The following is a 15,192-nucleotide window of genomic DNA, read 5'->3' as shown; positions in this document are numbered from 1 at the left end:
ACATAATACGCTGTACTGGTGGGAGGTGACATAATACGCTGTACTGGTGGGAGGTGACGTCATACCCTGTACTGGAGGGCGGTGACATAAGACGCTGTACTGGAAGGCGGTGACATAATACGCTGTACTGGTGGGAGGTGACATAATACGCTGTACTGGTGGGAGGTGACGTCATACTCTGTACTGGAGGGAGGTGACATAATACGCTGTACTGGTGGGAGGTGATGTCATACTCTGTACTGGAGGGAGGTGACATAATACGCTGTACTGGTGGGAGGTGATGTCATACTCTGTGCTGGAGGGAGGTGACATAATACGCTGTGCTGGAGGGAGGTGACGTAATTCCCTGTACTGGAGGGAGGTGACATCACACCTTATACTGGAGGGAGGTGACATCATACGCTGTACTGGTGGGAGGTGACATAATACGCTGTACTGGTGGGAGGTGACATAATACGCTGTACTGGTGGGAGGTGACATCATACGCTGTACTGGTGGGAGGTGACGTCATGCGCTGTACTGGTGGGAGGTGACATAATACGCTGTACTGGTGGGAGGTGACATAATACGCTGTACTGGTGGGAGGTGACATCATACGCTGTACTGGTGGGAGGTGACGTCATGCGCTGTACTGGTGGGAGGTGATGTCATACTCTGTGCTGGAGGGAGGTGACATAATACGCTGTGCTGGAGGGAGGTGACGTCATGCGCTGTACTGGTGGGAGGTGACATAATACGCTGTACTGGTGGGAGGTGACGTAATTCCCTTGTACTGGAGGGAGGTGACATAATACGCTGTACTGGTGGGAGGTGACGTAATTCCCTGTACTGGAGGGAGGTGATGTCATGCCCTGTACTGGAGGGAGATGACGTCATTCCCTGCACTGGAGGGAGGTGACATCACACCTTATACTGGAGGGAGGTGACGTAATTCCCTGTACTGGAGGGAGGTGATGTCATGCCCTGTACTGGAGGGAGATGACGTCATTCCCTGCACTGGAGGGAGGTGACATCACACCTTATACTGGAGGGAGGTGACATAATACGCTGTACTGGTGGGAGGTGACGTAATTCCCTGTACTGGAGGGAGGTGATGTCATGCCCTGCACTGGAGGGAGGTGACATCACACCTTATACTTGAGGGAGGTGACATAATACGCTGTACTGGAGGGAGGTGACGTAATTTCCTGTACTGGAGGGAGGTGGGGTCATGTCCTGTACTGGAGGGAGGTGACGCCAATTCTTGTACTGGTGTGAGGTGACGTCATACTCTTTACTAATGCGTTGGATGAGTTGCTACTTCACGTTGAGGAAGTGACATCCCTAGCTCAGTTCTCGCTTCTCGCAGGAGTCGCTGCCAGCATTAATCATGGCGTTTTGTTAAGAAACCTGTGTACGACGAAAAAGTTCCCGGTGATGGTGGAAGTGACGCAACATCCTCCCTGAATAAAGATGTCCTCTGCCTGCTCATTGCGCATGTCCATGGCCGGGAACCGGAGGCCCCGAATTATTGGAGCAATTACAAGGTAGCAGCGGCTCTACTGGGAGGGAGGAGCCAATCTGTAATCTTATGTGCGGGGGGAGTGCGAGAAATTACTTACACTATGTAGTGTAATACTACCAGCCCCCGTATATAGTGTAATACTACCACCCCCCGTATATAGTGTAATACTACCAGCCCCCGTATGTAGTGTAATACTACCAGCCCCCGTATATAGTGTAATACTACCAGCCCCCGTATATAGTGTAATACTACCAGCCCCCGTATATAGTGTAATACCTCCTCCCCCAATATGTAGCGTAATACCTCCCGTATATAATGTAGTACTCCCATCCCAGTTTATAATGCAATACCCCCATTCCATATGTAATACAATCTTCCCATACCCTGTATATAGTGTAATACCCCCATTCCCCCCGTATATAGTGTAATACCCCCTGTGTATAGTGTAGTACCCCCACGCCTTGTATATAGTGTAGTACCACCTGTGTATAGTGTAGCACCCCCAACCCCTGTATATAGTGTAGTACCCCCACTCCCTCGGTATATAGTGTAATACCCCCATCCCCCCCGTATATAGTGTTGTACCCCCACCCCGTGTATATAGTGTAGTACCCCCATTCCTCCGTATATAGTGTAATACCCCTATCCTCCAGTATATAGTGTTGTACCCCCACTCCCTCAGTATATAGTGTAATACCCCCATCCCCCGTATATAGTGTAATACCCCATCCCCCCGTTATATAGTGTAGTAGCCCCACTCTCTCGGTGTATAGTGTAATACCCCCATCCACCCGTATATTGTGTAGTACCCCAGGGCCGGCTCCAGGTTTTTGAGGGCCCCGGGGAAAGAGTCTCAGTGGGCCCCTCCTTTAACACATACCACGATTCATGATGCACAGATACAGCAGAGAAATATAGGTATAGTACAATGCCAGATTTCACTTCTTACATAAGTGACAGCTATTGTAAATTTTACAATACCATACAGCAGAGGGGCTTTATATAAGTCAACCCCTTATATGCCAATATTTGTGACCTACTCCCTCAGTTACTAGTAGGCATTTTATTGTTAGCTAAACTTGCTGCAAAGAAAATACTGCATACATTGAATGACAATTTTTTAATGGAAAACTTTTTAAAGTAAACTTTAGAAAGTATTAACGTAGAACATTTGTAAAAGTGAAAAATGGGTAGCATATAGCACAGCCCGGGTAGCATATAGCACAGCCCGCGTAGTATATAGCACAGCCCGCGTAGTATATAGCACAGCCCGCGTAGTATATAGCACAGCCCGCGTAGTATATAGCACAGCCCGCGTAGTATATAGCACAGGCCACGTAGTATATAGCACAGGCCACGTAGTATATAGCACAGGCCACGTAGTATATAGCACAGGCCACATAGTATATAGCACAGGCCACGTAGTATATAGCACAGCCCGCGTAGTATATAGCACAGCCCGCGTAGTATATAGCACAGCCCGCGTAGTATATAGCACAGGCCACGTAGTATATAGCACAGGCCACGTAGTATATAGCACAGGCCACGTAGTATATAGCACAGGCCACGTAGTATATAGCACAGGCCACGTAGTATATAGCACAGCCCGCGTAGTATATAGCACAGGCCACGTAGTATACAGCACAGCCCACGTAGTATATAGCACAGGCCACGTAGTATATAGCATAGCCCACGTAGTATGATGTCATCGCACATCCGCAGTGTCAGAGGCAGAGTGGGGAATGATGGGAGAGGGAGCGTCAGCTGACGTTCTCTCCTCCATCATTGCTTTGAACTGTACCGGCAGATGCCGGTATAGCTCAATGCAGCGGCATGGGAGTCTGTGCTGGCGGGCCCCCCTGCCTCACAGGGGCCCCATAGCGGTTGCGTGATGTGCCACTAGCTGAGGGCCCCTGGGGGAGCGGGGGCCCTAGGCAGCTGCCTGCCCCTAACGCCCCGAAGCCTCCGTGTACCGTACTGTGAATGCCTCCCCCCCCCCCCCCCCATCACGCCAGGGCCCCGCACTTGCCCGGGTTCGCCGGGTGCTGACGCCGGCTCTTTAGTACCCCCACCCCCTCGGTATATAGTGGAATACTCCCATCCACCCTTATATAGTGTAGTACCCCATCCGCTCAGTATATCGTGGAATACCCCCACCCTCCCCCATATATGTGTGTTATTCCCCTTATATAGTGTAGTACTCCCACCCCCTGTATACGGGGGGGTGGGGGTACTACAATATATATATATATATATATATATATATATATATATATATATATATATATATATATATATATATATATATATATATATATATATATATATATATATATATTATATACGGGGGTGTTGTATCATATACAGGGGGTGGGGGTATTAAACTGTAACGGGGGTTACATAGTTACGTACGTAGGTTGAAAAAAAGACCTAGATCCATCAAGTTCAATCTTTTTCCACCAACTGTACATTTCGTATGTTCGTATTGTATTATAGAAGGGGTGTGGAGGTATTATATTATATACGTGGGGGTATTACACTATATACGGGGGTGGGGGTATTACATTATGGGGGTGGGGGTATTACACTATATACGGGGGTGGGGGTATTAGATTATATCCGCTCCGCTAATGACCTCAGGTTAGCATCCTCAATAATCAGAACCTCCCACTCCCGTCTCCAAGACTTTACACATGCTGCGCCGATTCTTTGGAAGGCATTACCCAGGTTAATACGATTAATCCCCAATCCCCACAGTTTTAAGCGTGCCCTAAAGGTACCTTCACACGAAACGACATCGCTAGCGATCCGTGACGTTGCAGCGTCCTCGCTAGCGATATCGTTTCGTTTGACACGCAGCAGCGATCAGGATCCTGCTGTGATGTCGCTGGTCGCTGAATAAAGTCCAGAACTTTATTTGGTCGTCCAATCGCTGTGTATCGTTGTGTTTGAAAGCAAAAGCAACGATACCAGCGATGTTTTACACTGGTAACTAGGGTAAACATCGGGTTACCAAGCGCAGGGCCGCGCTTAGTAACCCGATGTTTACCCTGGTTACCAGCGTAAAAGTAAAAAAAACAAACAGTACATACTCACCTGCGCGTCCCCCAGCCTCTGCTTCCTGACACTTACTGAGCGCCGGCCCTAAAGTGAAAGTGAAAGCACAGCAGTGACGTCACCGCTGTGCTGTTAGGGCCGGAGCTCAGTCAGTGTCAGGAAGCAGACGCTGGGGGACGCGCAGGTGAGTATGTAGTGTTTGTTTTTTTTACTTTTACGCTGGTAACCAGGGTAAACATCGGGTTACTAAGCGCGGCCCTGCGCTTAGCAACCCGATGTTTACCCTGGTTACCCGGGGACCTCGGCATCGTTGGTCGCTGGAGAGCGGTCTGTGTGACAGCTCTCCAGCGATCAAACAGCGACGCTGCAGCGATCGGCATCGTTGTCGCTATCGCTGCAGCGTCGCTTCGTGTGGAAGTACCTTAAAAATGCATTTGTTCAGACTGGCCTACTATCCCTGTGTGGCCTATTAAAAAAAAAAAAACAAAAAAAAAACACATAATCAGGTTCCTCGCATCATGTTCTCATACACTTTATACAGTCAATAGCCTCTGTGTCTGTACTGTTACATACTTAGGCTGATAACTGGTTCATGCAGCTTTACATGAACACCCGAGCCTTACACTATGGCTGGTCCAAATAACTAAAGCAATTGTTACCATCCACCTCTCATGTCTCCCCTTTTCCTCATAGTTTGTAAGCTTGCGAGCAGGGCCCTCATTCCTACTGGTATCTGTTTTGAACTGTGATTTCTGTTATGCTGTAATGTCTATTGTCTGTACAAGTCCCCTCTATAAGTTGTAAGGCTCTGCGGAATATGTTGGCGCTATATAAATAAAAATCATTATTATTATTATTATTATTATATACGTGAGGGTATTACACTATATACGGGGGTGGGGGGTATTGCATTATTTACGTGGGGGTATTACACTATACGTGGGTGGGGGTATTACATTATATAAGTGGGGGTATTACACTATATACGGGGGTGGGGGTGTTACATTATATACGTGGGTGGGGGTATTACATTATATACGGGGGTGGGGGTATTACATTATATAAGGGGGTGGGGGTATTACATTATATACGGGGGATATTACACTATATACGGGGGTGGGGGTATTACATTATATACGTGGGGGTATTACACTATATACGGGGGTGGGGGTATTACATTATATACGTGGGGGTATTACACTATATACGGGGGTGGGGGTGTTACATTATATACGTGGGGGTATTACACTATATACGGGGGTGGGGGTATTACATTATATACGTGGGGGTATTACACTATATACGGGGGTGGGGGTATTACATTATATACGTGGGTGGGGGTATTACACTATACGGGGGAGTATTACACTATATATGGTGGGTGTGGGAACCTGTCACCCCCCCCCCCCCAGGCATTTGTGACTAAAAGAGCCACCTTGTGCAGCACTACTGCTGCATTCTGACAAGGTGGCTCTTTTAGTTATGCTCCCTGCACACGCTGAAATGAACGCTTATAAAATGGGCCCCCTCATACCCTGAAATCGTCCCGGGAGCGGGTCTTTCCCACCTAATCAGACGCAGCACAGCCGTCACTCCGGGCCTGTGCGCTCTGGGCGCCGCCTCTTCTTGCTTCATTAGCGTCCCTGGCGCCTGCGCTGTAAGTTCGAAGGGCAGCGCAACTGCGCATGCCCGGAAAAAAATACTTTTAGTTACAAACGCCTGAGGGGGGTGACAGGTTGCCTTTAATTTTCCCCGAAGACTGCTGGATCCTGTTGTGGGCTGCTGTTGACGGGGTTTCCATGTTTGTTAGGCTTTTGTTCATCCTTCTCTACTATTCTGGACAGTCCATCAGCATTTCTATGATCTTTGCCCTTTTTTATGGGAGACAGGAAAAATTATAGGACTTTAAGGCCGGCGTCACACTAGCGTATTGCATCCGATGCGAGATCATCGGATGCGATATGCTAATGTCACTCGGCTCCCGCTCGCAGCAGAGCAGGAGCCAAGTGTCATGCGTCTGTGCTCCGAGTCTCTCGCACAGGGAGGATCGGAGCACAGCTGCGGAGGAGGCGGAGAAATGAATTTCCTCCATTGTTGTGGTCCACTTATAACGCACAGCACTCGGATGATTTCCAAGTGATGTGCACTGTCTCACTCGCACCCATAGGCACCCATAGGCATGCTGCGATTGTCTCGGACCGAAGAAAACGGCCAACAAAAAGTCAGCTGCTGGGAGCTGCCCCATATGTTATCATTAGTCCGAGTGCAATGCGATTTTTTTTAATCGCATTGCACTCGGACCATTTTTATGTTTTTTTTTTAATCGCATTGCACTCTGCCGTTTAAAACGCCAGTGTGACGCCGGCCTTAGGCTAAACTCCATCTGAGTAAACATCGGTTGTCCCCAGCAGTTCGATTTAGCCAAGTTTAAAGCATTGTGATCGGTTCTGACCATGAATTCCTTGCTGTAGAGGTAGGGCTGCAATTATTTTAGGGCCCAGACTATGCCCATGCTTTCTTTTTCTATTGTGGCGTATGCCCTCTCCTGGTCCAACAGCTTTCGGGATATATAGGCTATCTGGTGTTCCTGACCATTGTCCCCCATGTGACTGAGTACGGCTCCCAATTCGGTGTCCAATGGACAATAAACCAGCGGCAGAAGTCAGGGGCGGTCAGGACTGGGCTTTGGACTAGCTGCGTTTTCAACTGGAGGAATGCGGACTCGCATTCTCGGGTCCAGATGAGATTGCGGGCATATCGTTTGGTGGTAAGGTCAGTGAGGGGCTTTGCTACTGTACTGTAATTGTGGATAAACTTTTGATAGTTTGTGGTCCCTAGGATGGTAAGCTGGGCTTTTGCTACCCTCTGCAGCACCTGTGACACATGCTTTTGATGCTCTTCCCAGGTAAGATAACGATGTTATTCAGGTTGGCCTGGGCATACGCCTGACGCCCTTCTTGTAACTGGTCCACCATCCTTTGGAAGGTAGCTGGGGCATTCTTCATCCCAAATGGTATGGTAAATTCATACAGGCCAAAAGGGGTTATGAATGTAGATTTCTCTTAAGCCTCTTTTGTGAGTGGGATCTGCCAGTATCCCTTGCTCAAATCGATGGTAGATATGAACAGATATCCGCCTAAGGGTCCCTTTCCACTTGCGAGGAAAACGGACGCGTGCAATCCGATAAAAAATCGGATTGCACTCGGACCAATGTTAGTTAATAGGTGTCTTTTGATTTGCGATTTTTTTCTCAGCCGAAATCGGACTGAGAAAAATCTGGATCGGCTGAGAAAAAAATCGCAGCATGCTGCGTATTGCTGCGATTCTCGGACGAGACTCGCCAATGCAAGTCAATGGGTGCGAGAAAAAAATCGCACAGCACTCGCACCATGCGAGTTCTGTCCGATTTTTACGCACCGGTGTCCTTTGAAAAGCCGGTAATTCAGCGCGGTGTACAGTAAAATCACACTGACAGGTTAGAATAGACTAGATATATACACATAGAATGTGTCTATATACATATATATATGTCAGTGAGACATCTATATATGTATATTTATATTTAATGCAGCACTAGATAGCATTAAAGCCGCTAATTCAATTGCCGGCTTCTCATTTCTCCTGCACAAACCCGACAGGATATGAGACATGGTTTTCATACAGTAAACCATCTCATATCCCCCTTTTTTTTGCATATTCCACATTACTAATGTTAGTAGTGTGTATGTGCAAAATTTCAGCGCTGTAGCTGCTGAAATAAAGGGTTAAATGGCGGAAAAAATTGGCGTGGGCTCCCGCGCAATTTTCTCCGCCAGAGCGGTAAAGCCAGTGACTGAGGGCAGATATTAATAGCCAGGAGAGGGTCCATGGTTATTGGCCCCCCCGTGGCTAAAAACATCTGCCCCCAGCCACCCCAGAAAAGGCACATCTGGAAGATGTGCCTATTCTGGCACTTGGCCACTCTCTTCCCACTCCCTGTAGCGGTGGGCTATGGGGTAATGAAGGGTTAATGCCACCTTGCTATTGGAAGGTGACATTAAGCCAGATTAATGATGGAGAGGCGTCAATTATGACACCTATCCATTATTAATCCAATTGTAGGAAAGGGTTAAAAAACACACACACATGATTTAAAAGTAGTTTAATGAAAAAAACACAGCGGTTGTTGTAATAATTTATTGTTCTCTCAATCCATCAGGAACACCCTCGCTTGGCAAAATAATAACCGCACAAGATACATACCTTCTGATGTCCGATCATGTCCCACGAGGTAATCCATCTGAAGGGGTTAACTAATATTACAGGCACGAGCTGCGATAAACCACTCACTGGTGCCTGTAATCCCCGGGTGCTGAAAGGAAAGCTGGATCTGTACTTACATTGAGTCGCGGTGATGCGCCCTCTGGTGGATGTTCTCATAAACTGCAGCCTGGGAACTTTTTCCCACGCTCCAGGTCATATGAGGACATCCACCAGGGGGCGCATCACCGCGACTGAAGGAAATGTAGGTCAATGACCTACATTTCATTCATTCGCAGGGGAATTACAAGCACGGAGCACAGCTGCATTAGCAGGGCTCCTGCCTGTAATATTAGTTAACCCCTTCAGATGGATTACATCGTGGGACGTGATCTGACATCTGAGGGTATGTATCTTGTGCGTTTATTATGTTGCCAAGCGAGGGTGTTCCTGATGGATTGAGAGAGCAATAAATTATTACAACAACCGCTGTGTTTATTTCATTAAACTACTTTGTAATCATGTGTGTGTGTGTTTTTTAACCCTTTCCTACAATTGGATTAATAATGGATAGGTGACATAATTGACGCCTCTCCATTATTAATCTGGCTTAATGTCACCTTCCAATAGCAAGGTGGCATTAACCCTTCATTACCCCATATCCCACCGCTACAGGGAGTGGGAAGAGAGTGGCCAAGTGCCAGAATAGGCGCATCTTCCAGATGTGCCTTTTCTGGGGTGGCTGGGGGCAGATGTTTTTAGCGGGGGGGGGGCCAATAACCATGGACCCTCTCCTGGCTATTAATATCTGCCCTCAGTCACTGGCTTTACCATTCTGGCGGAGAAAATTGCGCGGGAGCCCACGCCAATTTTTTCCGCGAGTTAACCCTTAAATTTAATAGCTACAGTGCTGAAATTTTGCACATACACACTACTAACATTAGTAGTATGGAATATGCAAAAAAAAGGGGGATATGAGATGGTTTACTGTATGTAAACCATGTCTCATATCCTGTCGGGTTTGGGAAGGAGAAATTAAAAGCCGGCAATTGAATTAGCGGCTTTTATGCTATCTTGCGCTGCATTAAATATAAATATACATATATAGGTGTCTCACTGACATATATATATGTATATATACCTATTCTATGTGTATATATCTAGTCTATTCTAACCTGTCAGTGTGATTTTACTGTACACTGCGCTGAATTGCCGGCTTTTCAAAGGACACCGGTGCGTACAAATCGGACAGTAATACGGATGTCATACGGATGATGCGATTATAAAAAACGGATGATGCGATTAAAAATCGCATTGTACTCGCATGACACTCGCATGAAAATCGCATACGTTCCATCCGTTTTTTCGGTCCAGATTACGGACCGTTTTTTATCTCGCAAGTGGAAAGGGACCCTAATCTGTGTAGTAGTTTATCCACCCAAGGCATGGGCTATGCATCTATAACGCTGACATAGCGACTATTCTTGACTTTCTTTGTCACCAACACTACACTGGCTGCCCATGGGCTATGGAAAGGAACTGTGGACCCCTCCATATTCAACATGTCATCCACCTCAGTTTTCATGATTGCCTACATTGGAGGTGTCACCTGGTAGGCAGGTTGTCTGAATGGAGTGGCTACCCCTGTGTTGACATAATGCTCGACCAAGGGTGTTCGACCAGGCCAACTAGTAAGCAGGGAGCCCTGTGTTCCAACCAGTTTTATTAACTGCTGCTTCTGTGATTGGCCAAGCTGCTCATCCAGTGGGACATTTGTTGCCCCTATTCATCTTCTGGATCCCACCAATAAGTCTGGGATCTTGTCCAGATCTGGGTCATCTAAAGGGGGACAGCAGACTGCTAAGTTGGTAACTTCCCTTTCCTCATAAGCTTTTAGCCTGTTAACATGATAGGTCCGTTCACGAATACCTGGTCGATCCAAAGCCATGGTGTAGTGAGTGTCCCCGCATTTCCTAGTGATAGTGAACGAACCCGCCGACATGGCTTGCTGCTTGTTTTTGCATACTGGTGCTAAACCTGACCACAGGTAAATTCTCTTGAGTCTTGCAGTGTGGTTGTAACACCGTTGTTGCCTTTCCTAAGCTACTTCTCAATTCATATGGGCTATGAGGTACCTCATCTTTTTTTCCTAAACTTTTGGACATGCTCCCGACTGGGAACCTCTTCTGTGGGAAAAGTGCCCTCCTTTCTCTTACTAGCTCCAATGGCAATCGTACTTTTCAACCGTACAGCTATTCAAAAGAAGAGAACCCAGTAGAATCCCATGTCTCTTCCTGGTTGGCGAATAGGAGCTGCTGCAGGTTTTTCTCCCTGTCTTACTCCCCCATCGGACTCTACATAGCGGCTAATGAGCTGCTTGAGCATGCCGTTGAAGCCCACAACTCGTTAGTTTCGGAATAGTACGCATGGGGCTGACACCATGTTTCTCCCAGAGGGTCTGAATCTGCTCACTACGGAACTGGGTCCCCTGGTCGGTCAATATCTCCTGTGGATGCCCTACTTGACTAAAAACATCCAGTAGAGCTTGTGTTTTCCACATCTGTGGATGACAGGGCAACAGCCTCCGGGTAGCGTGTGGCAAAGTCGACCAGAGCGAGGATGAACCTCTTTGCACTGCGGCTGGGGACTGCTAAGGTGCTCACTAAATTGATGACCACCCTCTGGAATGGTTTACCTATCAAGGACATGGACTGAAGTGGGGCACGATAAGGTACTCCCACCATCCATTGACAAACCGGAGGCTTTGTATTTCCGCATCACCTATTGAGCGACATTTAGCCAAAAGAAACTATGCAGCAGTTGGGCCTTTCTGACCTCCATGTGCCCAGCTGCAGGGACGCCATGGGCCAAGTGCAGGGGTTGGGGTTGATACTGCTGGGGCACCATTAGCTGATAGACATGGGTCCAGGGATTTTCTGGCCAGGATGCGGGCTTTTCCCGATATAACAGTCCATTCTCCCATCTATACACCTCTGCCTGATTTTTATTTTCTTCCCCAGGTTGAGTAGCCATACTGCGGACAAGCTCTAGGGTGGGGTCCGTGAGTTGGGCTTACCTAAACTCCTTGCAATCTGTTCTGGTGGGACAATATCTGGTCTGACCAGGGTGATGGAGGACCCATTGCCCCAAAGTCCTTGGGCTTTGATATCACTGACCTTGACCGGCTGAATGTAGCGATGGAGGTTAGCTGGTGTAGGGTGGCCAACCCACCGTAGAGTATGAATGGGATATCCCTTCCTCCGCTGCTGGTGTATCCCAGGAATAGCGTCCCTCAGTCCCTGCTGTATCGCTTTGGCAGACGGGCTCCAAGCATGGGGCCCCGGCCTTGAGGACAATCTTTGGCAAAGTGTCCAAGGCGCCTGCATATATATAACCGCGCCGTGGGCTTAGCAAATCATGGGTACTGTTGGTAACCCTTTGTCCTTGTGGGTATTCTGCTGGGTAGTGGGATCATCCTGCTTGAGTGATGGGTTGCCAGTCGAATCTTTGATTGATGGGTCTTTTGGGATCATATCGGGTCTCCAACTAGGTCTGTGGGCTGTAAACTCGTCAGCCTATTGGGCTGCTTGCTCTGGGGTGTCAGGCTTCCAGTCGGCTACCCACCTTCATATTTCTGGGGTCATTTTCTCCATTAGTTGCTTGACCACGTCCCGAAGGGCAGCATCGGAACCCTACCGTCGAGCCAGCGGTTGCAGTGTCGCTGGAGTTGCCTGCCAAATTCTACACAGGAGACCCCTGGTGAGAATATGTCCGGAACTTGGTGCGATATCTCTCGGGGGTGATGGTAAAAAGGGCCAGCAGGGTGTCCTTAATGGTTCCATAGTCCAGTCAGTCTTGAGGCCCAAGTGACAAGGCAGCATCCCATACCCAACTAGTCAAAACTAGTCCACAGGTATTTAGCCCAATCAGATCTGGGCACCTGGTGCACTAGCGTTAGATTCTCAAAATCTTGCAGCTGTTCATAGATATTGGTGTTGAATAGTGATGAGCAAATATACTCGTTACTCGAGATTTCTCAAGCATGCTCGGGGGTCCTCCGAGTATTTTTAGTGCTCGGAGATTTCGTTTTTCTTTCCGCAGGTGAATGATTTACATCTGATAGCCAGCATAATAAGTACATGTGGGGGTTGCCTGGTTGCTAGGGAATCCCCACATGTACTTATGCTGGCTAACAGATGTAAATCATTCAGCTGCGGCAAGAAAAACTAAAACTCCGAGCACTAAAAAATACTCGGAGGACTCGTTTAGGAGAAAAAACGCATCCTGCAAAGTTGTCTGCAGGATGCGTTTTTTCCCCATAGACTTACATTAGCGACGCATTGCGACGTATGGCCACACGTCGCATCCGTCGTGCGACGGATGCGTCGTGTTTTGGCGGACCGTCGGCACAAAAAGTTACATGTAACTTTTTTTGTGCGTTGAGACCGCCAAACTCCACCCCCTCCTCCCCGCTCATCACACTGGGCAGCGGATGCATCATAAGACTGCATCCGCTGCCCACGTTTTGATTAATTAGCACACTGTCCGTCGGTACGACGGGCCGACTGTTTGCGACGGCCCATACCGACGGACTAGTGTGAAAGTAGCCTAAGGGTACTGGAACTCCTAAAACAGATTCCATAGCAAACAAGCCATTTCCCAACTTGAGGCAACAAGTCCCAATGCAACCAACAACTCATAGATTTGGGCTGCTGGGGACTGTGTTGATTCCAGACCGGCACTGGGTTCTTACTTGGGCAATTCATCTGGCTCCATCTCGGCAGAGTTTTTGTCATCCTTCACGATGTTCTGGGCATCCCAATGGACCAATTCCTTGATCAAATACAACCAAGTGTCAGTGGTCTGGTATTCAATCTGTTGAAGCTGGCACAGCTCATGTAGCTGCCATTTCCTGTTGTGGCTATACATCCACCCTGGTCATCTTCCCAAAGCCGAGTTTGTGCGGTTGGACATAGTGGCATTCGAAACCTGCTGTGTATGCCTCACCTGTGGTCTGTTGGGTCTGCCTATATGCCTCCCTGGTTGTGGAGCCCTTAGACGATGTCTACGAACACCAGTCCCCTGCAGCTCCCCCGAGCTGCCAGGCTGAGTAGTCTTGCCCCTGCCACCATATGAAGAGTCACAGGGTCAGTGGGTGCACTCGTACCAGGTCTCATACCACTGAATACCCACTCTTTTCCCGTGGGCAGAACACGACAAGCTTTGGAAGCTAACAGATAGCAGTGAGGTATGTGGTCAGGTAACTTGATTGCCCCAACCTAGATTCTTCAAAACGTCTCTGGGGTTTCAGTGATGATTAATGAAGCAGTCCTGTGTTCTTCCAGCTTGGGCAGTGGCCCCCTAAACCAACATCCTGTACAGTTTCTTCTAAGAGAGGAAAAAGTCTCCTTTATATAATTCACAACTGTCCTTCAACCAGCATCCAGAGGTCAAGAGAAAGATGTGATGAGGTTAACTCTCATTGTTTGATTATGTAATCTATTTGCATAGGTTTTTCCTCCTGTTTTGCAAGTCAACAAACTGGTTGGCCTGGACAATGTGTAAACATTAGTGATGACCGAGTATACTCGGTACTCGAGATTTCCCGAGTACGCTCGGGTGTCCTCCGAGTATTTGTAAGTACTCTTAGATTTAGTTTTCATCGCCGTAGCTGAATGATTTACATCTGTTAGTCAGCTTGATTACATGTGGGGATCCCCTAGCAACCAGACAAACCCCACATGTACTTATGCTGGCTAACAGATGTAAATCATTCAGCTGTGGTGATGAAAACTAAATCTCCGAGTACTTACAAATACTCGGCGGACACCCGAGAGTGCTCGGGAAATCTCGAGTACCGAGTATACTCGCTCATCACTAGTAAACATATCAGCAAACATTGTTGAGTGACCCTGTATCACGGTCTTCCAAAGATAGCAGACAATAAGTTGTAGGAGCTGATATAACATGCAAAACATTAGCCATTCATCCATTTAGAAATATCAATTTAACCTACAATAGGCAATACTTCAAACGACCGTTTATGATTCTGTGCATACTGAATTTGCATCTGGCTTAATTAAGAAGACACAAACACACACACACACACACCTCCCTCTCCTGCATATCACAGCAGTTCTTGGTTTTTCGTTTCTCCGCTGTAGGATACAGACATCTGATGACGTACAGAACTGAGAAATGAAGGGGTGAGTGATATTTATAGGAGGTGAGAATTGTGCTGTGTATACGGAGGGGAGTGAGGGACGAAGAACGAGAGCGCCATACCATGTGTGAGTATACATTTCGAATAAGTACACCCTAGCGTGTGTGTGTGTGGGGGGCGAGAATGAGGGTGCCCTATGGTGTGTGTGGCGAGAATGAGGGGCCCTACG

General features: G+C 47.8%; 1 protein-coding gene across 7 annotated transcripts in view; it reads left to right on the top strand.

Annotated features, from left to right (window-relative positions):
- The first annotated feature begins 1,198 nt into the window (after positions 1-1,198).
- The window catches only part of USF1 (upstream transcription factor 1), a 29,482-nt gene continuing 15,488 nt past the window's right edge, over positions 1,199-15,192 (top strand). For 2 of the 7 annotated variants that reach the window (XM_077256904.1, XM_077256890.1), the window contains exons 1-2: positions 1,393-1,526; positions 14,965-15,006. In XM_077256904.1, the coding sequence (XP_077113019.1) occupies positions 14,999-15,006 (8 nt within the window). In that variant the 5' untranslated portion in view covers positions 1,393-1,526; positions 14,965-14,998. Of the gene's footprint in view, positions 1,259-1,348; positions 1,527-14,964; positions 15,007-15,192 lie in introns of those variants that run through there. The other 5 variants (XM_077256909.1, XM_077256897.1, XM_077256870.1 and 2 more) reach the window with 5 other exon arrangements.

This window comes from Ranitomeya variabilis, chromosome 1, assembly GCF_051348905.1.
Source record: "Ranitomeya variabilis isolate aRanVar5 chromosome 1, aRanVar5.hap1, whole genome shotgun sequence".
NCBI lineage: Eukaryota > Metazoa > Chordata > Amphibia > Anura > Dendrobatidae > Ranitomeya > Ranitomeya variabilis.
This window is presented reverse-complemented; position numbering and strand designations above follow the sequence as displayed.